A 26,045-nucleotide genomic window follows, 5' to 3' on the forward strand; every position below is an offset into this window, starting at 1 on the left:
GAATCAATTGTTGAAAAATATTAAGCTGACGTCAGTGCCTTGGTAAAACGTCACCGCCTTACCTTTGGCAGTTGGCGGCCATGTTGATACCGCTTTGGTTCTATAAGCAAATAGCATGGGTGACGTCACACTAAGGCTGGCTTCTGAAATAGCTCTATGATACATAGTTTTCAGACTAGGAGGATTCATACCATTCACACAAGGAGACCAGGCTTTTATATAACAAATTGAACATAATAGAAATGACCATTTATTACACACAGATACAAGATGTTTATTAGTTAATGTGAAAAAGAATACAATGAATAAAAGTAAATAAAAATATGTGGATTAAGACGCTCCTTGCATGATTTCTGTCAATGCTTCTTCCAAGCGTTTTCGCGCATCCAAAACTCTTTCCTCTTGTTTCTGTATATCATCCTCCGATACAATTAGTGCTTGAACTAATGGTTGCTCAGGATTGATAAAAACACCAGGATTCTTGTCCAACAACGTTTTACTGGCAGTTTGACCAGTGATTGGTTGAGAAGTTACGTGTAGTGCAGTCGCGATACTTCTTAGTAATGTTTCTTCCGATAAATTTGGTCCTACACCTAAATGAACACAATGTTCACTTACACCATCCAGGCAGACAATCTCTCTAAAGTTACCTCTAACGTAACGAGGCAACTCAAAACTTTGGAAGGCTTCTTCATCTCGATCGCAAGCTTTAAGACCTTGCAAACGTTTCTCCCAGAAAACCTAATGCAAATATTATTAAAACGGAAGTTTTACGATGTTTTACCTCACAATAAAGTACCTGCTTTGGTTTCTCTTGAGTGCCATGTTTAAAGTCGCTTTTAACTTTGCTTTCTTGCGATTTAAATACAGTTACTGGTTGCTTGAAAATGGAAGCGGTTTGTCTGATGGGCGGTACTAATGAAGCGTCATTTCTCATTCCACGGCTGTAATCAAATTGAGTGCCTCTTTGACGTTTACTTTTCCGTAATAATAGTGAATTAATTTTTCCAGTGCGAAAGTCAAACGTGCTCAAATCTATCGCGTCGCCCAAATATCTTGAGAGTTGGGGTTTACTACGAAATTTTTTGCCGGCTGGACTGTAAAATTTAGACAAAGGTATCAAAAACCATCAACCAACCACGTCTGTTGATCTACTCGTTAACCGTTGCTCCGCGTGATCATTGCAACCAAATTGTGTAAATGTAAGAAAATATTTCAAAACCACATGCCCAATAAGAAAGAACAGAGTCCAATATTTTTTAATTGAAATAATTAGTGTCCATTTTAGTTATTTAACCACTGTCAAAAATTACTTGTGGACAAGTGACCAGTTGACCACACGTATATTCCATATTTACCTGTAGTAATACACATCAATTTTTCCCGCCGAAAGCCCCGTTTTTCTGATAATCTCTTCTCTTTTCCATCCTTTAGGCAATGCAGTACATTCCATTATTAATAAACTAGTTAATTAAGATAAATTTAATGCTAAAGTTAATGACAGCTTCGTTCGAACGCCAAGAGACTTTAGAAATTAAGCTAAGCAAACAACAATTTACACGCTAAGCCTTTGAACTTCTGAGCCAATCAATCCAGCCATATTTTGCAGATTTCTACGTAAGAAATCTGTGGCGTTGGTGGTTCAATAACGGAGCAAATTCCGATTGAATCTCAAAAAATACACCAATAGGGTAATGGCAGCCCTCTGCCTTCTACTGTATTAAGCTCTATAGAGTGCTGTCAGTTGTGACGTCAGATCCAAGGTTAAACGTCACGAGTCTGCCTTTAGCAATGGGCGGCCATGACAGTTACCGTTTTTTCTTTATGGGAAAACAGCATGGGTGACGTCACACTGGCGCTTCTGACAGCACTCTATGGGGAAATAACATGGGGTCAGGCTGGGAAATAGCACACTTCCTCTGGTCCAAAACCAGTTTATTAATTGCTTGGACTAGTTTTTTAATTCAAAAAGTGGGGGTTACTGGTCCTCGGGACCAGTTTATTAATTGCAAATTTATTGGAGAGCAAAGGCTGAGACCAGTCCGGAGACCAGTAAATGATTTCAGACACTAGGGGGTCACTGGTCCAATGGACTAGTTTAAAAAATATCCTTATTTCCCAGCCTGCATGGGGTGCTATTAGTCTAAAATTAGTGGCGTTGTTTGTTCGATAATGGAGCAAATTCCGATTGAATCTCAAAAAATACACCAATAGGGTAATGGCAGCCCTCTACCTTCGACTGTATTAAGCTCTATGGGGAAATAACATGGGGTGCTATTAGTCTAAAATTAGTGGCGTTGTTTGTTCGATAACGGAGCAAATTCCGATTGAATCTAAAAAAATACTCCAATATATGGTAGGCTTACTTATACGTTACATTTGTCTGTCTTTCAAAACCAAAAATTTATTAAAAAATAGTACTAAATATTCAAATTACTAAAAATATTTTAATAATAATAATAATTATACATATACATGAATTGTTTAATTAATATTCCCTCGAAACCAACTAGCTCCCATTGCAGAAAACCTGTCATAAAACGAAGATGATTTTGCAACGCTATCACTTTCAGCCATTTGACCCAAACTAGGGCTAGAACCATAACCGCGAGACATTTTTTGCGACGGACTCTGAATAAATTTATTAAAATATAAAAAGTTCATAATTAATTCAATTAATCTGTAAAATTAATTACTAACAATCTAGAATAAAAATAAACTGCTTATACCTTCTGTTGAATATCTTCAACAGGGCTATGTTTTTCCGTTTTAGAATTTGAAGGAAGAAGTAAAAATCTTCCGACTCCGGAATTGGCCATTAATAAATTATAGGGCTGATTTTGAGGAGCCAATCTTTGAGCCGATATCGCTCCAACACGATCATTGGATACCAATCCAAATAATAGCTATGTCAAAATTTAAAAAAAAAATGGATGGTTAAAGAAAAAAGTTCCGCTAACATAACACTATACCATCAAAGAATTTTCTGATTTTCTCTAATAAAAGGAAAAACATTAAAAAAATGATCTCTTATTACAATATGATAATTAGCATTTAATTAGTCTTAAAATCAAGGACTACTGTGACATCCGCCATTGCTTTAGTGGCGTCTGCTAAATCGGACCTACCTTACCTCTCTCAACCAATCACGTAGGGGTAAGAGGTTCTGACTAGCAGACGCCCTTAAACCAATGGCGGATGGCGCAGTAGTCCCTGTTTTTAAGACTAATTAAATGGTAATTATTTTGTAATCAGAAATCATTTTCCTTTTATATTTAGAAAAAGGAAATTCTTTTAAGGTATAATGTTACATTACCTGAATCATTTCCTTTAAATTAATGCCAATTAGCCTTATTCCTGATCAGCGCCACCTACCCATAGCGGCGACTTTGAGAACTACTGTAAGCGGCAAGCCAATCAGATGTCGCTAAAATCTGGTGACGTCACTGACTGGCACTCTCGGGTCTTACCAAAAATGACGTCACCAGATTTTAGCGACATCTGATTGGCTTGCCGCTTACAGTAGTTCTCAAAGTCACCGCTATGGGTAGATGGCGCTGATCAGGAATAAGGCTAATTAAATTAAATTGAAAGAAAACCAGAACAACTTACTACCGATCGATGTATAGCGCTGGATAAATTACTCTTTAAAACCGGGTTAAATACATCCAAATCAAACGGATCAATTAAAGACTCAAAAGAGGCAACAGTTTCTTCAATATTAGTTCTAAACTCGGGATGTGATGACGCAAACAAGCCATTTAAATATTGAAGGTCAAATAATAATTGCAAGGCAAAAGTTTGCGCGTAACGTGGACTGCCTATTGCTTGTGTATGAAGATTTTGCGCCGCATTTTTATAAGAATTTACGCAACATTGCAGAATTTCTTTTGAAAATGATTTTATAATGTTCCTTAATCAAAATTATAATTATCACATTAGCAAAGACAAATATAATGAAAAGGATAATTAATTAGTTTTAGTTACCTTGGTAATGTATGTCCCATTGTTTGATTAATTATATTACAAATATTGAATAGAGCAATTTGAAGAAACCCCGAAGCCTGCATAGGAATTCGAATAGTAGATTTTACAGTTTTACCATCTTCAGTTTCTTCAGTTATCTCACGTTCATCCCATGTCTATAATAAAAAATTAATTACGCTAATTAATGTAAGATTAATAATGTTTAAAATTTTACCAGCGCATTTTCCAACATATTAATTGGACTAGTGGATTGTAAAATATTCGTTAGTGGAGTTAGTTCTCTGGATACAATCTCAACACCCCATTTGTTGAGAGTATCACTACCGCAGTTCAATATTTCCAGTTTCATTGCTGACCATTCTTCATTTTCCTAAAAAAAGATTAAAAAATAAAAAAAAACCAATAGAAAATCAATTAAGAAGCACTAAAACCAATTAAAACCTGATAAAATCAATTAAAACCTGATAAAATCAATTAAAACCTGATAAAATCAATTAAAACCTGATAAAATCAATTAAAACCTGATAAAATCAATTAAAACCTGATAAAACCAATTAAAACCTGATAAAATCAATTAAAACCTGATAAAACCAATTAAAACCTGATAAAACCAATTAAAACCTGATAAAACCAATTAAAACCTAATAAAATCAATTAAAACCTGATAAAATCAATTAAAACCTGATAAAATCAATTAAAACCTGATAAAATCAATTAAAACCTGATAAAATCAATTAAAACCTGATAAAATCAATTAAAACCTGATAAAATCAATTAAAACCTGATAAAATCAATCAAAACCTGATAAAATCAATCAAAACCTGATAAAATCAATCAAAACCTGATAAAATCAATTAAAACCTGATAAAATCAATTAAAACCTGATAGAATCAATTAAAACCTGATAAAATCAATTAAAACCTGATAAAATCAATTAAAACCTGATAAAATCAATTAAAACCTGATAAAACCAATTAAAACCTGATAAAATCAATTAAAACCTGATAAAATCAATTAAAACCTGATAAAATCAATTAAAACCTGATAAAATCAATTAAAACCTGATAAAATCAATTAAACCTGATAAAATAAACATTAAAAACCTTACTTTTGATTTCAAAGTATTGTCAGAGAAACACTGTTTCAAGTGAATGCACAATTCAGTTAAGGCTGTACAAAAACGTCCCAGAAATGGATACCTAGTGTTGGATTTAAATATTTAATTATTTATGACGTATTTTTAAGGGGTTTTTTTTTGTTTATTTTAAAAAGATTTATTTATTTACCATGTTGTTAGATGAAGTTGATTATCATTCAAAAGCTTTGTTATAAATGAAAGCATTTTTTGGATTCTAATTCGACTTGAATATTTAACATGTTCCCTTAAATCATTCATTTCAACTTCGTGTTTGGGTTTATCGTTCGAAATTGCGAATGTTTCCAAATCCTCCAACAGATCTTTAATTGAATTGTCTAAGCAGCTGCATAGACTTCAAAGCAAAAATAATTAAAATATTAATTAAATAAATAAATGATCTCTTATTACAAAATAATTAGCATTTAATTAGTCTTAAAAATAATCATCCGCCATTGCTTTAGTGGCGTCTGCTAAACCGAACCTCTTACCCCCACAGGATTGGTTGAATTCAGTCTGGGAAATAAGGATATTTTTTATACTAGTCCTTGGGACCAGTGACCCCTCTAGCGTCCGAAATAATAAACTGGTCTCCCGAGTGGTCCCAGCCTTTGTTTTCCTATAGGTTTGTAATTAATAAACTGGTCCCGAGGACCAGTAATCCCCACTTCTTGAATTAAAAAACTAGTCCAAGCAATTAATAAACTGGTTTTGGACCAGAGGAAGTGTGCTATTTCCCAGACTGGTTCAATTCTCACAGGCTGGTAAGTGGTAAGGTCATGGTTCAGGCTAGCAGACGCCAGTAAACCAATGGCGGTTGGCGCAGTAGTCCTTGATTATTTTAAAGACTAATTAAATGTACTAATTATTTTGTAATGAGAGATAATTAATTTATTTATTTTTTTAATGTTTTTTCCTTTTATATTTAGAAAAAGGCCATTTTTCTAAGAAATAAATTAATGTTATGTTAAAAAAAATATAATTATTTTTGAATTTTACTTCCGAATCTTTGGAGTAAATCCTCGCGATTTTAAAAATATCCCTCCTTCTAAATTTGGATCGGAGGAATCTGAAAGAAGCCATCCTGGTTGGACAGAGAGATCATTCGGAGATTCAGTCCAAATATATTTTGTTAAAACCAGCTCCGAATCAGGCCTAAAAAATTACATTAAATTATATTAAAGAAATCAAATAACAGCTTATATATAAATAATTATAATTTTACAATATTAGCTAAATTATTTTACCAATCATTTGAAACTAAGGCCTTTAACGTCTCTTTTAAACTTCCCTCGCAGTTTGAAAATACGTTTTCCATATTGTTATCCCATATCACCTTAATTCTTTCAATAATGATCAACTTCAACATGCCGTCGTAAGGCGAGAAAGGTTTTCCAAAGACGCGAATACAAGTATCATCCCAGTTACTATCAAGAATCTGCGTCAAAAACCAAAATTAAAATAATTAATTACATTCCTTCATTGATTCATTCCTAATTAGAAGGAAGAAATTTGATAATTTGTCAAATTGGCATTGTCTTTACCTTTTCTAGTTTTTCATCTAAACTGTTGCAAATTGAAGCTAAACCTTTGACAGTGTTGACATACTGCAATAAACTTCTTAATTTGTCTTGAACCAAATTGACCACGCTATAATTTAATTAAAAAAAGAATAAAAAAGAAATTTATATTAACTCAAGAAAAAAATTCAATAATAAAATATGATTGTCATGGGACAACTTGTTTTTTGGTTGGTAACTAGCGCCAGGTTTAACACATAAAAGGGTGTAATGGTGGCAACTACGGGTAATTGGCCTTATTCCTGATGAACGCCACCGAGGCGTAGCGGCGACTTTTGGAACTATAATAATACGGTAGCCAATTACAGGTGGCGCTGGAGTCGATGGACTCTGATGGAGATCTGTTATTTTCTATGTTTTGTTGATCTGTCTGAATCATGTGAATAGCCAAGGCTTAACAAGCGATATGGTTTCAAAAGTATTAAAAGTTGATTTTACCTTTCTTATTCTGTCTAATATTATGAAATAAGACTTTCGGAGTAAGTTTTCATTCCATTTTGGTCTATTTGGAGATTATTAGGTTAATAATAATTAGTTAAAACATGCTTTTTGAAGTTGAAGCGGATATAATCAAAACATAGAAAATAACAGATCTCCATCAGAGTACATCGACTCCAGCGCCACCTGTAATTGGCTACCGTATTATTATAGTTCCAAAAGTCGCCGCTACGCCTCGGTGGCGTTGATCAGGAATAAGGCCAATTGATTGAAAAATTGGGTATTTAGTTATTGAAAAAGTTTATATTCCCTTTAAAATTAAATTAGTAAAAAATCATTAATTAATTAATTACTTCTCAAGCCAACGCAAACACGTTTTTTGCATCATTTCACTGGATATTGAAGGAAGATCTTCGTGTATCTTAGGTTTAAACTCTAAATAAAATTAACCAAAAATTAAAAATAAAACGTGAAATTAAAATTATTAATGATTTTATTATAATAATAAAGTACCTAAAACATCTTGAGGCAAAAAAGAAAATACGGGTGAAAGATCTAAGTTGATTAATGTTCCTAATGATGAAAAAGCTACGCTAGAGTATATTTCTCTTAGAAGAGTATTTCCACCCTCTATTTAAAATTAAATTTCATTTAAATTAATTCAAAAGTCTTAAATGATTAAAATTTATATAAATCTTACCTTTTTGAGAAAATACCGCATTTATTAAATGAATGGTATTACAAATTAGCCCAGCAACATCACAAACTTGATATTTTATGCTAGAATCTGAAAGAATAAAATAATTAAATATTAATTAGTCATTTAATTATTTTTGATTTTTACCTTCTTTGTCCAATTTTAACATTACATCCACAGAATTCTATTAAATTTATAAAATAAAAATTAATTTAATTTTAAACTACATTAATTGAAAATAAGTTAATTTACCAGTTTCATATCCAGAAATTCTTCAAATAATGCTTTAGGACTGGCATCATCGAGTAACAACAAGCATGACAAAATGTCAGCTAATTTCACATCAGTTAAATTCTCGTTTTTCATAGAGTCTTTACAATTCTATAAAATTAATTATAAATTAATAAAATTCTATAAAATTAATTATGAATTAATAAAATTATATAAAATTAATTATAAATTAATAAAATTATATAAAATTAATTATAAATTAATAAAATTATATAAAATTAATTATAAATTAATAAAATTATATAAAATTAATTATAAATTAATAAAATTATATAAAATTAATTATAAATTAATAAAATTATATAAAATTAATTATAAATTAATAAAATTATATAAAATTAATTATGAATTAATAAAATTATATAAAATTAATTATAAATTAATAAAATTAACTATAAATTTATTATAAATTAATAAAATTAACTATAAATTAATTATAAATTAATAAAATTAATTATAAATTAATAAAATTCTATAAAATTAATTATAGATTAATAAAATTATATAAAATCTGACAACAACAAAAAAAAATATTTACTCTTAAAATTGTATTTCGAAATTTTTGAATTTGAGATATTTGATTAGTAATGACGGGAAATTTCTTTAACATATCCATTCCTTTTGTTACATCAAAGTTTAAAGAAGAACTTATGTGCAAAGACAAGAGATACAGCTGAGCAGCATTAAGATAATGTCCATTATCCATCGCACTCCATAACTTTGAAGTAAATTTATTATTTTTGGTAAAATAATTAAATATCAAATTCCAAATTAAATTATAGTTATTATTATAATACTATATTTGGCATATCCATGAGGATTTTCATTTGAGAACCAATAACAAATACATTCTCAACAGGTTCCTGCCTAAATTTGTAAAAATCTGCATTAAAAAGGACAGTTCCTTACAGGGTTAACATGCCATACTCTTTAGCAGCTTTAAGAGACAAGCTTTGAAGAATGCCACTCGGAGTTGTTTCATTATAAATGTTGGTGCATCTTTGTTCCATGACTTTAAGGTGATGAGTTACCTTTTTTCATGAATTTTTATTAAATAAATCAGTTGAGAGTTACATTAAGAAGGTCTAAATACTTTATCAGCACTGTTCTTCATGTCTGTGATTGTATCAGCAGCACTCATTAAATCTTGATAACGTTCTCTGTAATTAAAATGTCCCCAAACGAATTTATTTCAAAGCTTGATTCGGATATCTTGTGAGAACGAATGAAACGTACCCGACCATCTGCCGTAGATCTTCTTTCTTCTTTTCAATGTCATTCCTTAATTAATAATTATGAAAATTTGTAAATAAAATGACAATTCAGTTTGACAGAACCCCTTAAGCCTTGGTTACAAAAGTTGTTTTTGACATTTACCTCAACTTTCTCTCAATATCTTGAATTTCTTTTATAGTATACTGTTGAAACAGATTATTTGCACCCTCTTCGGTGAATTTCATGTCTAATAATATTGCCAAAATTAATTTTTAATCCAAAAATGTGGAGGTTTTGAAGGATGGACCCTAAAAGGCACACTTTTCACAACAGCACTCTTTTCACCGCCGTCAATCTAGCAGAATGGTATACCAGCAGAATGAAAAAACCGAGTCAAAAATTCTCCCGGACTCGCGACGGAAAAATTGCTTCAGACCTATGAAATAACTGATTCTGGCAGAATACCAATTCGCTCTTACCCCCCCCCCCCCGAGACCTAACTATTGTAAATTCTACTCTTATGCTCTTCATACTCTTAATTGATACTGTAAAATGTTTCATTCGCACTCTAATTAATTAAATAATTAATTTTAAATAAAAAGGGGGAATAACTCGGCCCCCTAACGGTGAATTTCCTTGAAACTTTCACCAATTAATCTACTCAAGCTTACAAATCGAATGAGCCATGCCCCGTTACTGTAAAATGTTTCTTTCGTGCGCTAATTAATTAATTAACTTTAAGTAAAAAGGGGGAATAACTCGGCCCCCCAACGGTGAATTTCCTTGAAACTTTCACCAATTAATTTACTCAAGCTTACAAATCGAATGAGCCATTCCCCGTTACTGTAAAATGTTTCATTCGTGCGCTAATTAATTAATTAACTTTAAGTAAAAAGGGGGAATAACTCGGCCCCCCAACGGTGAATTTCCTTGAAACTTTCACCAATTAATCAACTCAAGCTTACAAATCGAATGAGCCATGCCTCATTACTGTAAAATGTTTCATTCGTGCGCTAATTAATTAATTAACTTTAAGTAAAAAGGGGGAATAACTCGGCCCCCCAACGGTGAATTTCCTTGAAACTTTCACCAATTAATCTACTCAAGCTTACAAATCGAATGAGCCATGCCTCATTACTGTAAAATGTTTCATTCGTGCGCTAATTAATTAATTAACTTTAAGTAAAAAGGGGGAATAACTCGGCCCCCCAACGGTGAATTTCCTTGAAACTTTCACCAATTAATCTACTCAAGCTTACAAATCGAATGAGCCATGCCTCATTACTGTAAAATGTTTCATTCGTGCGCTAATTAATTAATTAACTTTAAGTAAAAAGGGGGAATAACTCGGCCCCCCAACGGTGAATTTCCTTGAAACTTTCACCAATTAATCTACTCAAGCTTACAAATCGAATGAGCCATGCCTCATTACTGTAAAATGTTTCATTCGTGCGCTAATTAATTAATTAACTTTAAGTAAAAAGGGGGAATAACTCGGCCCCCCAACGGTGAATTTCCTTGAAACTTTCACCAATTAATCTACTCAAGCTTACAAATCGAATGAGCCATGCCTCATTACTGTAAAATGTTTCATTCGTGCGCTAATTAATTAATTAATTTTAATCAAAGGGGGGAAATAACTCGGCCCCCCAACGGTGAATTTCCTTGAAACTTTCACCAATTAATCTACTCAAGCTTACAAATCGAATGAGCCATGCCTCATTACTGTAAAATGTTTCATTCGTGCGCTAATTAATTAATTAATTTTAATCAAAGGGGGGAAATAACTCGGCCCCCCAACGGTGAATTTCCTTGAAACTTTCACCAATTAATCTACTCAAGCTTACAAATCGAATGAGCCATGCCTCGTTACTGTAAAATGTTTCATTCGTGCGCTAATTAATTAATTAATTTTAATCAAAGGGGGGAAATAACTCGGCCCCCCAACGGTGAATTTCCTTGAAACTTTCACCAATTAATCTACTCAAGCTTACAAATCGAATGAGCCATGCCCCGTTACTGTAAAATGTTTCATTCGTGCGCTAATTAATTAATTAATTAATTAGCGCACGAATGAAACATTTTACAGTAACGGGGCATGGCTCATTCGATTTGTAAGCTTGAGTAGACTAATTGGTGAAAGTTTCAAGGAAATTCACCGTTGGGGGGCCGAGTTATTCCCCCTTTTTACTTAAAGTTAATTAATTAATTAGCGCACGAATGAAACATTTTACAGTAATGAGGCATGGCTCATTCGATTTGTAAGCTTGAGTAGATTAATTGGTGAAAGTTTCAAGGAAATTCACCGTTGGGGGGCCGAGTTATTCCCCCTTTTTACTTAAAGTTAATTAATTAATTAGCGCACGAATGAAACATTTTACAGTAACGGGGAATGGCTCATTCGATTTGTAAGCTTGAGTAGATTAATTGGTGAAAGTTTCAAGGAAATTCACCGTTGGGGGGCCGAGTTATTCCCCCTTTTTACTTAAAGTTAATTAATTAATTAGCGCACGAATGAAACATTTTACAGTAACGGGGCATGGCTCATTCGATTTGTAAGCTTGAGTAGATTAATTGGTGAAAGTTTCAAGGAAATTCACCGTTGGGGGGCCGAGTTATTTCCCCCCTTTGATTAAAATTATTTAATTAATTAGAGTGCGAATGAAACATTTTACAGTAATGAAGCATAGCTCATTCGATTTGTAAGCTTGAGTAGATTAATTGGCGAAAGTTTCAAGGAAATTCACCGTTGGGGGGCCGAGTTATTCCCCCTTTTTACTTAAAGTTAATTAATTAATTAGCGCACGAATGAAACATTTTACAGTAACGGGGCATGGCTCATTCGATTTGTAAGCTTGAGTAGATTAATTGGTGAAAGTTTCAAGGAAATTCACCGTTAGGGGGCCGAGTTATTCCCCCTTTTTATTTAAAATTAATTATTTAATTAATTAGAGTGCGAATGAAACATTTTACAGTATCAATTAAGAGTATGAAGAGCATAAGAGTAGAATTTACAATAGTTAGGTCTCGGGGGGGGGTAAGAGCGAATTGGTATTCTGCCAGAATCAGTTATTTCATAGGTCTGAAGCAATTTTTCCGTCGCGAGTCCGGGAGAATTTTTGACTCGGTTTTTTCATTCTGCTGGTGTACCATTCTGCTAGATTGACGGCGGTAGACTTATTCCTCGGAATATGTCCGCTCCTTTCGTCGTCTACGTCACCTCCTTCTGCCTTCTCTCTACCCCCTTATGATTTCTGTATATAAACACGTGTGAGACCCACGGCTCTCTCTCTCTGACTCTCTCGTTCCTGTTCTTCAAGTCTTCGGAAGCCGTCTTCGGGGAGAAGCTCTTTCCCGCGACCCGCGATAAGTTTTGATACTCGCGCCGTCGTCCCTCGGGAAAACTTTCGCGAAGTTTTTCTTTTATGTAAAAGTTAAAAGTCATTAAATTCTTTTGTCGATTGCAACATGAGCCGAAGGTATGAATGAATTATTTCCAACGGGAGGAAGTTATTGAATTAGGCCTATCTTAGAATCCCCGTTTTTAAGACTTAACGTTGTCACGAGGTCCCCCTTAATTAAATTAGGGCTACCTAACGTCCTGTAACGGAAACCCCCTTTTTTACGATCGGCCAGTTTAATTTTCCCCGGGGTAGACCGTTGCAAACTGACATTGTTAAAGAATGTAAAATAAAATTTTCACAAAATTTAAAAAAGTCTTAAAAAAATAACGTTCAATTACTCGGAGATATCTAATGAAACCCTAATAAGGGTTCATACAACTTTTGGAAAACAAATTTCCCTGAGTTTACCAGGTTTATCCAGTATATGGAGTATCCTATGGAGCCAATGATTACGAAGGGGGGGGGGGTGCAAATAGGACTATAACATACTCAAAGGACATCCCCGTATCTCTAGTAGAACCAGAGTTACGAGCCTCCAAAGTTTATTGATAAAAATCAAAAGTAACCTAATAAAAATAGGGACTTGGCAATTCGGGCTTAACTCCGCCCCCAGCGCCATTATGGTATGTTTTTTAACAGAATGAAAGGTATATAAGCCCCTCCTCCTGGTATGTTTTTTAGCACTAGTGGAACGTAGCCTGACGTTGTATGACGTAGTACTGCCAAGTCCCTATAGAGCTATTTCAGAGGGGGTAATGGCTACGTCACCAATGCTATTTGCCCATAGAGAAAACCCGCACAAAATATCCGCCCTACACTCTCAAAGGCAGGCCCAATTTTCGTAGCAGACGAAATTTTTTCCCCCACTGAAATAGCTCTATAAGTGAGACACTAACATAAGTTGACGAAGATATTGAAGTAGCCTCAAGTTTAAAGTACCCTTGTATGGGGAGCAAAAATCAGACTATAACATTTTCAAAGGAGATCCCCGTATCTCTAATAGAACCATAGTTACGAGCCTCCACAGTATAGTGTAATGTTAATCCTATGGAGGGTATGTTCACGAACATTTTGCTTAATTACTCGGCCCCTGTTTGACGCAAATTTCCCTGATTTCCCTGAATTGCACTAGAAATTCGTAATTTCCCTGAGGTATAGTGTCAACTATTTATTTCCCTGATTTTTATTATTAATTATTATTATTAATTTAGATAATTTGGTTAAAATGAATGGTGGAACTAATTGAGCATGGTGTGTTTATCATAGGTGTTTCTTCTCTTCTCTGTTCTTAAACTTGACGTTTTAATTAATGGGGGGCAGCGTTTTTGGCTGCCTTTCTCTTCTCATACGCTTTGCGATTATATATTTTTCTTCTTAGCTTGGCTTCGGCTTCGCCGTTGGCTTCGACTTCGCCGTTGGCTTCGACTTCGCCGTTGGCTTCGACTTCGCCGTTGGCTTCGACTTCGCCGTTGGCTTCGACTTCGCCGTTGGCTTCGACTTCGCCGTTGGCTTCGACTTCGCCGTTGGCTTCGACTTCGCCGTTGGCTTCGACTTCGCCGTTGGCTTCGACTTCGCCGTTGGCTTCGACTTCGCCGTTGGCTTCGACTTCGCCGTTGGCTTCGACTTCGCCGTTGGCTTCGACTTCGCCGTTGGCTTCGACTTCGCCGGCATCGGGCGCGGCCGCTTTTCGCTTCTCATAAGCTTTCCGGTTGTAACGTTTTCTTCTTGCCTTGGCGTCTTCAGCTTCGGCTTCAGCTTCGGTTTCGGCTTCGCCTTCGACTTTGGCGGCATCGGGCGCGGCCGCTTTTCGCTTCTCATAAGCTTTCCGGTTGTAACGTTTTCTTCTTGCCTTGGCGTCTTCGGCTTCGGCTTCGGCCGCAGCAGCTTTGGATATGGCGGCTTTATCTTCGGCTACCGTTCTGGCGGCCTTGGCGTCGGCTATCGCCTCTTGGACTTCGGCTTTGGCTTTGGCGGCATCGGGCGGGGCTGCTTCGCAAATAGCGGCTTTTTCGTTGGCTACGGCTATGGCCGCCTTGAATGCGGCTGTTGCCTCTTTGGCTTCCTCTGCCGCTTTATATGCGGCTCTTCTTAAATCATTAAATATAAAGTATATCGTCAAAATAAGAAAAGTTGACAAATGCTAAAACAAAGCTTCAAAACTAAGATCAAGCACCACTCAAGCTTCAGAATGTCTTTGAACAAGCATAGGATCGCTGCGAGGAAGCTTTTTCTTCTTGGACCTCTTTGACAATTAATTATAATTTAAAACTATCTCTCCACTAAATCTTTGTTTTTTACCAAGTACAACTGGTATTATGATACTTTTCACCAACCCTTTTCAGTTCGTTTCTTAATCATGATTTTTCTATGTTTAATTTTTGGTTTGTTTTTGTAAAATATGTGATATTTGCAATAAATACATTTTTGAACTAAAATTACGTTTACATAATAAAGTGCTTTTGGCAGAAAAACAGGGGTTCCCCAAAATAGGTGTGTTTTAGGCGAGGGGCTAGCCACTTACGAAATATGGTGTATAAGTCTTAAGAAATAGATTTCAATATTTCGAGAAATATCGTAATATTGAAAATTGTCGGAAATCCAGGGAAATATCTGAAATAATGAGAAATATCGGAAATACAGGGAAATAATGAGAAATATCGGAAATATAGCGAAATAATGAGAAATATCGGAAATATTGGGAAATTATGAGAAATATCGGAAATATTGGGAAATTATGAGAAATATCGGAAATATTGGGAAATAATGAGAAATATCGGAAATATTGGGAAATAATGAGAAATATCGGAAATATAGGGAAATAATGAGAAATATTTGAAATACGAAGGAATAATAGCAATACTGAGAAATATTAGAAATACGAAGGAATAATGGAAATATTGGAAATTTAAAGGAAATATCGTGAAAATATTGGAAATTTTAGGAGAAATATCGGGAAATATAAAAATACAAAAATAATAGAAATACTGAGAAATATTAGAAATACGAAGGAATAACGGAAATATTGGAAATTTAAAGGAAATATAGTGAAAATATTGCAAATTTTAGGAGAAATATCGGGAAATAAAGAAATACAAAAATAATAGAAATAAATCGGAAATATTTGGAAATAAGAAATCTGGTGTACATTTTTTGGGGAAGTGAGTAGCCCCTCGGTTTTAGGCTTTAGGGCCTATAATTTTGTTTCATTCTAAGATTTTTAGCGTAATGTTTAAGCAATACGTTTAATCTTGGAAAGGGAGTGAAAGTTAAATTATTTTAACACACCTCTCATTAAATTTTCAGGACATTTGGGCCAGTAGATCCAAAGATATAGTGCATTAAGTTCTTAATTTACAATTATGACATTGGAAATTAATTTTTATTGAAATAATTATCCACTCTAAAAGCTTGAATCCTTTTTAATATAATAGAAACGATTATAACACACCTCTCATTAAGATTTCCGGTCATTTGGACCCATCATATTGGCTATGAAAATAATTTTTTTAAAAAAAGCTATCCACTCTAGAAGCTTGAATCCTTTTAAGATTAATAAAACGCGTCAAAACACACGTCTCATTGAAATTTCAGGTCATTTCGATCAATAGGACAGAGGATCTGGCCAAAAAACTTCCTCATCCCATAGAACTTAATGTTAATTTTCGCTGACTTCGAATTTCTCGCCAAGAATCCAAAAGTTGCACTTTTTGACCGATTGAACGGGCTTCTATAGCGCGAGCAGCTTGCGTCGTGATGCGCGTGATCGAGTGGGCTATGCTGAAAGTCCACCTTGAATATATCAATAAATATCGTCGTATGCAGTAGAGAAATCTAACTTTCCTATTCGCTAGCCATTTGGCCAATAACGGCGTGTGTGCGAGTTTTTCACGTGACTTTAAAAAATGGCGCGGCTGCTCTCTTCAATTTTTGGGTCAATTAATTGGATTTTAATCGTAATTAGGGAAATTATAATTTTTTTATCAATCATTTCGATATCTTCTAAACGAGGCCGTTAATTTGAGGCCTAATGTTAGGTACCCTGAACTTTTCCTTTAATTTTTATTTTAATTAACTTAAATATGGCTTTAATCGAAGTTGTACGCTAAGCCTTGGCTTTGGAAAAATTATTTACCTCAGTTTGTAAGGGAAAACAAGCGAAATACGCGACTAAAACCGGTAGAATATAATACCACCTCATTATTTCAACGATTTATATTTAATTAACTTAATTATTTTATTTTAAAACTGAAAAATTCCGCCCTAAAGTCACTAAGCCTATATCTGAATCTCGGAGAATCGACAACAAGCAGACGATTTACTCCTTTTGCGCATAAATTTTTAATTATGCGGCGCATATATTATCTATCTCAATTTTCATTGGTTTTGAAGACACGTAATAAAATTGGGGAATAAGCAGACGCTTTTTACAACACTAGGAAGACCCCTGGCCATTGGCCAATTCATGGCTCCGCCCCTTTGCCTCAAAAGCGCGTGAAATTCAAAAAAGGAACGTGGGCATTTGTCGCTCACGCGCGGCAACATTTCAAACTTTTTATTAGGCTTAATATTAAACTAATTTCTACTTTGCGGTTTATATTCAAAATTTTTCTGATTTCTCAGTTAGCAAAAATTAATAACTAGGCATACAAGCTGTCCAATTTTAATCAGTCACCCTAACTGATACAAAAGAAATGGGTGATAATTCCAGCAGCGCAATGAAGCTCAGGAACACAAAACGGCAACTCAGAGAAGAAAGACTCGCAGATATGGCCAAACCCATCATAAGGGAATTGATTCCCAAGGAAAGCGATGCTCTTTACAGTAGAGCAAGTCCTGCTTGAGAGTATATTCTAAGAACAACTTTTCTAGGCCAATAGTGTTTGTCTATAATAAGCTGACACGTTAGAAAAGTTATTTGATGGGATTCTGAATGGGTAATTGGTAAACACATTCCTATTTCCTTCTGTTTGAAACGCGCATGATTTTCCTATAATTTAGAACAGGCAAACTATGGCTGGGAAATTACTCTTATATTTCAAAGTAAATTACCGATAAAATATGATTTAGAAGAACTGTTACGCGTTTAAAAATCGCGGTGTGTAGTTGTGTACGTAAAGCCCTGGCGGAAAAATGCAGATATTTTTTCCATTAGCCGCCCTCTTTCGGTGTTAGTCACGCTGTCACGCAGTAGAAAGTTTGAAATCGTGATGATTGACCATTTGATTCAAAATTAACTCTTTGTCGAGGTTTGGTGATACAACTAGTTAATATTGACGTAATTGCTAGATTAATATTATATGATGGAAGAGTCTCTTGGAAACCGTTCTCCTCAAACAAGCATTTCAAGTAATGTACTCTAAACAAACCAAAATATTAAAGAAGAATGCGTAAACCTTTTTAATTTCTTTTCTAATCTTAATTAAAGACAAGAAACCCCCACTATCTCCAAGACCGCAGTCGGCTTCTCCGAAGCCACCACTTTATCCCAGTTTATTTGATTGCGAGCCACCTGCCAGTATTAGAAGCCTTTCTTCTACCAGGGCTAGTGGTCAAAAGCCGAAGGCAACCAAGCCCAGAATCAGGTCATCATCAGTTGGACGCACTCCCGATTTAAGAGCTAGATACTGGGCATTGCTGTTTGAAAATCTCAGAAAAGCGGTTGATGAAATATATCAGACGTGTGAATTGGATGAAAGTGAATTAGAATGTGAAGTAAGATGACGTGAAAGATAGTTTCACTTTAGCTGATGTCAAAAAAGTATGTCATGTAAGGAAATCTTCGTTAATAGGAAACTATCCTCATTTTGGAAAACTACACGAAAGATTTTCGATCGTTAGTTAAATGGCTAAAATTAAGCAGAGATTTAGAATCCAGTCACAGAAAGTAAGCCTATAATAGGTAGGATTTCGGTATGAGTGAATAAGGTCAAAAAATCATTTTAGAGCAAAATCAAGCGCACCATTCGATAGAGCGTAAAATTTAGATCTAAAATAACCCCCGCTTTTTCAAATTTCCAAAAATAACCAAAAAGAAAATTTTGCAGTATAGGTGAAAAAGGTCAAAACCAGTGTGGAAAACATCAGAGGGTCAATAATTTGCCACCTTTTCCAACCTAAGCTAACCTTAGCTAACCTTAGCTAACCTTAGCTAACCTTAGCTAACCTAAGCTAACCTAAGCTAACCTTAGCTAACCTAACCTAAGCTAAGCTAACCTAAGCTAAGCTAAGCTAAGCTAACCTTAGCTAACCTAAGCTAACCTAACCTAAGCTAACCTAACCTAAGCTAACCTAACCTAAGCTAAGCTAACCTAAGCTAAGCTAACCTAAGCTAAGCTAACCTTAGCTAACCTTAGCTAACCTAAGCTAACCTAAGCTAACCTAACCTAAGCTAAGCTAACCTAAGCTAAGCTAAGCTAACCTTAGCTAACCTAAGCTAACCTAAGCTAAGCTAAGCTAAGCTAAGCTAAGCTAAGCTAAGCTAACCTAAGCTAAGCTAACCTTAGCTAAGCTAAGCTAAGCTAACCTAACCTAAGCTAAGCTAACCTTAGCTAACCTAAGCTAACCTAACCTAACCTAAGCTAAGCTAAGCAAACCTTAGCTAACCTAAGCTAACCTAACCTAACCTAAGCTAAGCTAAGCAAACCTTAGCTAACCTAAGCTAAGCTAACCTAACCTAAGCTAAGCTAAGCTAACCTTAGCTAACCTTAGCTAACCTAAGCTAGCCTAAGCTAAGCTAACCTAACCTAACCTAAGCTAAGCTAAGCTAAGCTAAGCTAACCTAAGCTAACCTAAGCTAAGCTAAGCTAACCTAAGCTAACCTAACCTAACCTAACCTAACCTATTCGGCCTCTTATTTTTTTTTTCTTGGAAATTTGAAGAAAGCGGGGGTTATTTTAGATCTAAATTTTACGCTCTATCGAATGGTGTGCTTGATTTTGCTCTAAAATGATTTTTGACCTTATTCACTCATACCGAAATTGTACCCTATAATATTTTTAAGATGTGTCTATTTATTCTTAGTGTTTTAAACCAAATATTGTGATAGTTATTTACCCTTTTCCTTATTTTATTTTAATTTTAAAACCTACGTATGTCCATTTACTTTGCAACTTTCGATAGGCCAACCTCTTTAGCGTGGGAAGTTAGAAAATCATCTCCAGCCAAAGGTTTTCTTAAGAGTTTATTTTCATCGCTGTCAATGACAATGGCAAAACCTTACAAAGGGTCTTCCAAGTTAGTCAATAATTGCAGCCTTTATACGATGGCCATTTCCTCAAACATTCCTAACAAATTTTAGATCCTCTATACAACCAGCCCATGTTAATACTTCTGCCCAAACTGAACAAAGCGCTTCGGTAAACAAAGTAGAGTCTACACCTTTGACACCAACGGAGGTGGTCAAAGAGGTAAAAGAAATGCCCAAAGTTGTTGAAGTAACGCCAGAACCGATAACCAATGTGAATGACGATGGAATATTGATTGAAGTTTCCGCAATAATAAATGAACTTGTTGCCAAATGTGAAGAAGAAATAGAGATTGCGAGACAAGAGGCGGTGGTACCTAAGAAAGTGGATGAAGTACCCTTGACCAATGACTCTAAACCTTCTAAAAGCGCAAAAACTAGCCTGACGAATGTTTCTACTTCAAAAAATAACGTCACCAATATTTCTACCAGTCGTTTAACAAATTCAAAAGGCGCAGCCTCAACAGGACCTACTAAAACTGGACAATCCAATGAGTATCGTAAAACAACCTCCGCAACATCATCAATGGCTGAAAAAAGGTTAAACAATCCAGCTACTGCAGGAGGCTTTGGACGTGGAAAGAGAATCGTATCGAGTCAACCCGCTCCGAGAACTAACTTCGTGAGACGTAATCAAATAAATGCCGGAACTAAACCTACCCCTAGCCTGTCGTATACGTATTCTCAACCCAGCATACCCTCGAAAGTATGTAAGGATGAAAAGAAGACGGGATCAACGTCCTCAATTAGCAGTTCATCAAGCTGCCATAGTTGGGCTGATAAAGTTAAAGGGATTTCTTCTCTGGACAACAGTCAATCTGAAACCATATCCGAGGCAGTTTCAGTTTCACCATCTTTAGAGGTACCCGCGCCCCCTAAAGTTACCCCCAGTGAAGATAATGACGGCTGGGAAACTGTCCATCGAGGAAGAACTCGTTCCCGTAATTCACCCGTTAAAAAGGCGCCCTCTGAAAGCAATTTAGCCACTGCCCTCAGTACTGTCATAGTCTGCGATAAGTCCACCAAATTGAACACCGCCGTCAAGAGACTTTCGGAAGTTAGAAGTAACAGTGACTTAGTGACCTTACCACCCAGAACCAAAGGTGGTGGTATTAAAACAACCTCAACTTCTCAGGTTGTAAATAAAAAACCATTCTTGACCGGGAAAGTCAATGAAAAAAGTTTGTTCAATAAACCTCTAGCTAGACAGGAACTTAAAACTTCTCACAATAACGCTAAACCGAAATCGGTTTTAGTTTCCAGTCGTGTCATTGATAATAAATCCGCAACAAACAAAATATCTGTTTATAAAGAAGGCAAGATGGAAGTCTCTAACTCTTCTTCTTCTTTGAAAATACGTGCTGATTCTAAACCCAGAGTAGGAGGGGCCATAAAAACGCGGAAGGAATCATCTCCTAAAGAATCTACCGATAAATTTTCGGAAAAAGTTGACGAGCTAGATGAAATTGAAATCCCCGTGGGCAGTGTTAAAAATGAGGTTTTGTTGGAATCCGTCTTGACCAAAAGTGAAGTTGCCGAAGAAATAAGCGCGTCAAAAATTTCCAAGGATGATAAAGAATTTGAAGATCCTGCCATCATTTGTAAAATTATGTCCAATTCTCAGTCAGATTCTGAGAAACTTGACCCTGAAGATGGGGCGGAAAATGAAAATCAGGATGAAGAGGAGAAATCAACTGATAAAAATGAAATCCCCTCGTCTGATATTGAAGATGAACTTAAATTATTTGAAGATTGCGATAATGTATGTATTGTATAAGCATGGTGAGGAAATTTGTTTTCACGCTATAGGATAGGCAACTCCCGATCACCGACGGACGGCAGTTTGCGCAATATATACTCTGTTCCAGTTTTGGTTGTCACTAGCGAATCTAGGTCTCTATGTAACGTAGCTTTGTGCGTACTGACAACAGACGAAAGAAATACTGACAACCGAAGATGCAAGTGCAACAGAGTACATATTGAATAATCTGCTGGCGAAGATAGGGAGTTGTCTATCCTATAGGCGTGAAAACAAATTTCCTCCTAGCGCGGAAATTATAACAGGGTTCGTACACGACCTGGAAAACCTGGAAAAGTTAGGGAAATTGAAAATGGGGCTAAAAAGTCAGGGAAATTGAAAATGGGCCTAAAAAGTCAGGGAAATTGAAAATGGGCCTAAAAAGTCAGGGAAATTGAAAATGGGCCTAAAAAGTCAGGGAAATTTAAAATGGACCTAAAAAGTCAGGGAAATGTCAGGGAAAAATATATTGGAGGGAAATTTAAAGTATAATGGTGACAAGAAAATTTTTTGTCTGAGATTTGAGAAAAGCCCCAAATTCGCGGAGCTCGCTTCGCTCGCTCAGGTTATTTATGATTTACTTCAAATTAAATTTAAACGAATTAATTGGCTAATTTTTATAAACATAACTCGTGCAAAAATTATTTGAGTGAATATAGATTGGTTTTCATATACGTTCGCCATGTACGTTATTGCAAATGGTCAGGGAAATTTGTGGAATTTAGTCAGGGAAAACCTGGAAAAGTCAGGGAATTTCATTCCAAAAATTTTGTACGAACCCTGTATAAGCTTGAAAAATGAATCACCAAAATCATCGATAATAGTTTGACAATGATGATGAGCTCTCTGATGATTGGTTGGAAAGAAAAAAGGAACAAGAAGATATGGTTCATGAAATGGGTTTGTCATGGGGAGAACAAATGGACAAACTCGATTTAGAACTTAGAACTCCCGGTAGAGCTTTGCAAGTTCATGAAAAGTTATCCTCTCCATTTAAAAAGCGGTATATCTAAAGATCGTTTTTTTTATACTGTATAATGCAATAGTTAACGTTTTAATTGATATAAGACACTTAATTAATTTGGTTGTAGTACGTTATCGGAAACTATAAGATTGCAAGAAGAGAAGCAGGCAAAAGCCCAAGAACTTCGTGAGAAACTCTTGGTTGAAAAGAAACAAAAGTTAATTGGAAAGGGCAAGAAAGTATGTTAATTATTAATGATTTAAGGTTTAATTACTTTAATTTAATTAATACTTAAATCAATAATAGGCCGAAGAGATAAAAGCTCAAATGGAAGAACAACTGGAACAAATGAGAATAACGATGGAAAATAAACTTCAAAAAGCGGAAGAGAAAAGAAAGATGCAATTACGTAACCGCGTACGCAAAGCTAAAGATGAAGAAGATAAGGTTAATTAATTTTAATTAAACGCTTCTTGCCGCTACTTATTTTATTCTAAAAAAAAAATACAATTTCTTCAACATTCAGGTGAATGAAATAGCGTTTATTAACACCTTAGAAGCTCAAAACAAACGCCATGACCTTCTTTCGAGGGAGAAAGACCATGAAGCCAGACTGACGGAAATACAAGTGCGTATTATTTGATTATTAACTGTACTAACGCGTAATTAATGTAATTAACTTGAAAAGGAGGAAAGATTAAGAAAATTGGAAGAGAAGGCCGCCAAAGAAGCCGCCGCTGAGGTACGGTACTTAGCTATTTATATTTAAGTCTTGGGGGCGTGATCTGTGACCTGTTAAAACTTTGGACATCAAATAACGTTACTTTAGGAAAGACGAAAAGCGCTAGAAGCTGAAAGACAAGCTAGGCTTCTTGAAATGCAGGAAAAAAGAAAACTACGCGACATGAAAATTGAACAGCAACAACATGAAAAAGAAAAAGAACGCCAGGAAATGGCCAATCAGAAAGCGCTAATTCGCGAGCAGAGGTTATCAGCGCTTAATGCCGCCCAAGAGGCAAATGTTGCCGAACTTCAGAAGAAAATTCAACATAAGGTGAATTCACCTGACATGATTTTACCAATTTATTTTTGTTGTTTAAGTTTAAAACTTTTTCTCAATTTAATTAGTTGGAAGAAACTACGCGTCGACACGGAGAGAATATCGAACAAATCCGCCAGAAAGCCTTTGAATTGAACGTGTGTCGATATTCTTCCAATAATGACGATGCCCCAAGATTGGTTCCTTATGAAACGAAGAAAATGTGCACGCTGTGCAATGTTTTGGTAATTACAAAGAAGAATTGAATTACCAAGTTACCTGGAAGGGAATAACAATGTTTTTCACTTAGATTGGTTCGGAAGTTTATTTATTGAGTCATCTGCGAGGTAAGAAACATCAAGAAGCCGTCAAAGATCAACATCAAGGAATGGAGCTGCCCACGGAAGCTTTGGAACTTTATAATTTGAAGCATATTGTTGACGCCACCGCTGATAGATTAGATCCTGAAATAACCCTGGACAAAGAACGACAGAAGGCTCTCAAGAAACGTTGCAAGAAAATAAGACAACGAATGATTAATCGGTAAACATGTCATAGATTTTTATTATTATTTTATTTTTTTACTTAAACTTCATTATTAATTATAAAAACTATTTTACAGAGGTTCGGAATGGGAGAAAGAAAACGTTGAGAAGAATAAAATCACCCCCGAATCAAATTTCAAACAAAAGTAAATAGATTAAACTAAAATTAATTTGTTTTGAATTAACTTGAAATTAAATTATTTTTTTTTTTCAGGTTTCAGAAAAACGTTAAAGACATCAGAAAACTTCTTAGCGCTCTGAGTTCAAGTAGCTGGGAAAATAATACAATTACCAGTTTGGAAAGATCCTTGGGAGAATTTGAAAGGTCACTCGAAAAGGGGAAGAAAAATGATCAGTTAAGTTTCAGAGGACACGGTGGATTGGTCACTTTGGTCCAGCTGCTGATTTTAAGCCAAAATAATGATGTTGCCAAAATTATACCAAATAAGTAAGTTTTTTTTTAATTTATTTGCATTTTTTTAGAATAATTTATTATAAATATTCTAGAATAATTTGTAATAAATATTCTAGAATAACTCTTAATGAATATTCTAGAATAATTTGTAATAAATATTCTAGAATAATTTGTAATGAATATTCTTGAATAGTTTGTAATGAATATTCTAGAATAGTTTGTAATGAATATTCTAGAATAGTTTGTAATGAATATTCTAGAATAGTTTGTAATGAATATTCTAGAATAGTTTGTAATGAATATTCTAGAATAGTTTGTAATGAATATTCTAGAATAACTTGTAATAAATTCAATATTTAAATTTAAAGGTCCCTCGTAAGAGCGTGTTTGGTATACAAATTGGCGTGCCAAAACTGCTTTGAAAACTGCCTTCATACTTTACATGACAATAAGATTGTAACACTGTTAGACCTCCTTACACATCGTTTAAATGTAAGTAGTAGCTAAGCGGAAGTATATAATACTTCTCTTTGAGAGAAGTTTACCACAAAGCGGGCGGGGTAATTGTGACATGATTCTTCCCACATTATTTTACATTTGGAGTGCGCAAGGTTACTAAACCGACTCACAAACGCGATAAATTGTTCCTTCATCATTATTCTATTAGCGCTGCTTAATTATTTGTCAAGGCGCATGCGCTTGTGTGTTTTTGTCCCACGTCAAGACAGTCAAGGTTTGTGGGTTGATTGCTGAGGATTTTGAAAATACCAAACAGTTATAGAATTCACCACACGGTGTGATAGTCACCCTTCTGAAGTAAAATGAGTAGGAGAGCGTAACTAAAGTATAAAGAGGAATCTATAGAGTGTCATCCTTCTTCTATTATCCCCTTCTTGTTGTAGTTATCAATCTGTCGTATCGTAATTTGCAAGTTTTCATTAGTCCTTTGGACGTTTCTTTTGTCAGGGTCTCCTACCAAATAACAACAACCCATTGTATAGTAGTGGTCCCGATTTCATTACTGTCGCTGTTCCTATTGATTCCGTGGCTGGTGCTTTATTGGAGGCGATGTCGGTTATCATGACCTTTATACAGCAACGACCAACAAGCGTCAGTGAAATGAATGAAATTAAGGACTTGAAATTGGAGAATGAAACGTCATTGAGGATTCAGGACGTTGTCAGGTTTGCAATTTTTCTTTTATCCTTTGATTTAGTGTGTATGGTTTTGATGTTTGGGTAGGACTGACTAACATGAAGTTTATTACGTGAAAAGCGCACGGGTCTCGCGAATA

General features: G+C 35.0%; 4 protein-coding genes across 5 annotated transcripts in view; 1 reads left to right on the forward strand and 3 right to left on the reverse strand.

Moving 5' to 3' along the window:
* Window positions 1-249: 249 nt before the first annotated feature.
* On the reverse strand, window positions 250-1,685 carry MBD-like (methyl-CpG-binding domain protein 2). Its single transcript, XM_089859818.1, has 4 exons — window positions 1,359-1,685; window positions 800-1,097; window positions 651-741; window positions 250-593 (listed from the first exon to the last, which is right to left on the reverse strand). Exons 1-4 carry the CDS (start codon window positions 1,451-1,453, stop codon window positions 331-333), a joined length of 747 nt encoding a protein of 248 aa, XP_089715944.1. The 5' UTR covers window positions 1,454-1,685; the 3' UTR covers window positions 250-330.
* A 742-nt stretch (window positions 1,686-2,427) lies between these two features.
* On the reverse strand, window positions 2,428-13,071 carry Cog1 (conserved oligomeric Golgi complex subunit 1). Its single transcript, XM_089859815.1, has 22 exons — window positions 12,494-13,071; window positions 9,506-9,698; window positions 9,365-9,409; window positions 9,222-9,288; window positions 9,056-9,159; window positions 8,926-8,995; window positions 8,667-8,846; window positions 8,090-8,218; window positions 7,985-8,021; window positions 7,841-7,927; window positions 7,654-7,770; window positions 7,494-7,575; window positions 6,667-6,772; window positions 6,370-6,560; window positions 6,122-6,277; window positions 5,274-5,477; window positions 5,096-5,186; window positions 4,202-4,357; window positions 3,988-4,142; window positions 3,613-3,913; window positions 2,730-2,906; window positions 2,428-2,631 (listed from the first exon to the last, which is right to left on the reverse strand). Exons 2-22 carry the CDS (start codon window positions 9,586-9,588, stop codon window positions 2,485-2,487), a joined length of 2,685 nt encoding a protein of 894 aa, XP_089715941.1. The 5' UTR covers window positions 9,589-9,698; window positions 12,494-13,071; the 3' UTR covers window positions 2,428-2,484.
* A 142-nt stretch (window positions 13,072-13,213) lies between these two features.
* LOC149610077 (uncharacterized) lies at window positions 13,214-17,092 on the reverse strand. Of its 2 annotated transcripts, none has more exons than XM_089859817.1 (2): window positions 16,196-17,092; window positions 13,214-14,831 (listed from the first exon to the last, which is right to left on the reverse strand). In XM_089859817.1, the coding sequence occupies exons 1-2, from the start codon at window positions 16,216-16,218 to the stop codon at window positions 14,054-14,056; spliced, it is 801 nt and encodes a 266-aa protein (XP_089715943.1). In that variant the 5' UTR covers window positions 16,219-17,092; the 3' UTR covers window positions 13,214-14,053. The 2 variants fall into 2 exon arrangements, with proteins under 2 accessions (XP_089715943.1, XP_089715942.1); XM_089859816.1 differs by having other exon boundaries at window positions 13,214-14,834.
* Window positions 17,093-17,895: 803 nt separating this feature from the next.
* ssp3 (SCAPER domain-containing protein short spindle 3) overlaps window positions 17,896-26,045 on the forward strand; it is a 35,390-nt gene continuing 27,240 nt past the window's right edge. Inside the window, exons 1-17 of the mRNA XM_089859814.1 lie at window positions 17,896-18,093; window positions 18,173-18,459; window positions 18,537-18,631; window positions 19,867-19,980; window positions 20,045-21,752; window positions 22,613-22,791; window positions 22,880-22,991; window positions 23,059-23,199; window positions 23,279-23,380; window positions 23,441-23,494; window positions 23,582-23,806; window positions 23,881-24,036; window positions 24,102-24,334; window positions 24,414-24,482; window positions 24,551-24,784; window positions 25,120-25,243; window positions 25,718-25,935. Coding sequence (XP_089715940.1) covers window positions 18,045-18,093; window positions 18,173-18,459; window positions 18,537-18,631; window positions 19,867-19,980; window positions 20,045-21,752; window positions 22,613-22,791; window positions 22,880-22,991; window positions 23,059-23,199; window positions 23,279-23,380; window positions 23,441-23,494; window positions 23,582-23,806; window positions 23,881-24,036; window positions 24,102-24,334; window positions 24,414-24,482; window positions 24,551-24,784; window positions 25,120-25,243; window positions 25,718-25,935 — 4,100 coding nt within the window. The 5' untranslated portion in view covers window positions 17,896-18,044. The remainder of the gene's footprint in view (window positions 18,094-18,172; window positions 18,460-18,536; window positions 18,632-19,866; window positions 19,981-20,044; window positions 21,753-22,612; window positions 22,792-22,879; window positions 22,992-23,058; window positions 23,200-23,278; window positions 23,381-23,440; window positions 23,495-23,581; window positions 23,807-23,880; window positions 24,037-24,101; window positions 24,335-24,413; window positions 24,483-24,550; window positions 24,785-25,119; window positions 25,244-25,717; window positions 25,936-26,045) is intronic.

Source organism: Phalangium opilio, unplaced genomic scaffold (assembly GCF_054372755.1).
Source record: "Phalangium opilio isolate 3A_F unplaced genomic scaffold, DU_Popi_V2 ptg000344l_1, whole genome shotgun sequence".
Lineage (NCBI taxonomy): Eukaryota > Metazoa > Arthropoda > Arachnida > Opiliones > Phalangiidae > Phalangium > Phalangium opilio.

Bases quoted from the DNA above. Each gene is read 5' to 3' on its own strand.
- MBD-like (XM_089859818.1), bottom strand. From the start codon at position 1,453: ATGGAATGTACTGCATTGCCTAAAGGATGGAAAAGAGAAGAGATTATC. The intron at 1,098-1,358 runs GTAAATATGGAA...TAAATTTTACAG, and splicing joins ATTGATGTGTATTACTACAG to TCCAGCCGGCAAAAAATTTC. The intron at 594-650 runs GTAACTTTAGAG...GTGTTCATTTAG, and splicing joins GTTGCCTCGTTACGTTAGAG to GTGTAGGACCAAATTTATCG.
- Cog1 (XM_089859815.1), bottom strand. From the start codon at position 9,588: ATGAAATTCACCGAAGAGGGTGCAAATAATCTGTTTCAACAGTATACT. The intron at 7,576-7,653 runs GTACTTTATTAT...AATTTTATTTAG, and splicing joins TTTGCCTCAAGATGTTTTAG to AGTTTAAACCTAAGATACAC. The intron at 2,632-2,729 runs GTATAAGCAGTT...AAATTTATTCAG, and splicing joins TTGAAGATATTCAACAGAAG to AGTCCGTCGCAAAAAATGTC.
- LOC149610077 (XM_089859816.1), bottom strand. From the start codon at position 16,218: ATGACCGGAAATCTTAATGAGAG. The intron at 14,835-16,195 runs GTGTGTTATAAT...TAATGATTTAAG, and splicing joins ACCGGAAATCTTAATGAGAG to AAGAGCCGCATATAAAGCGG.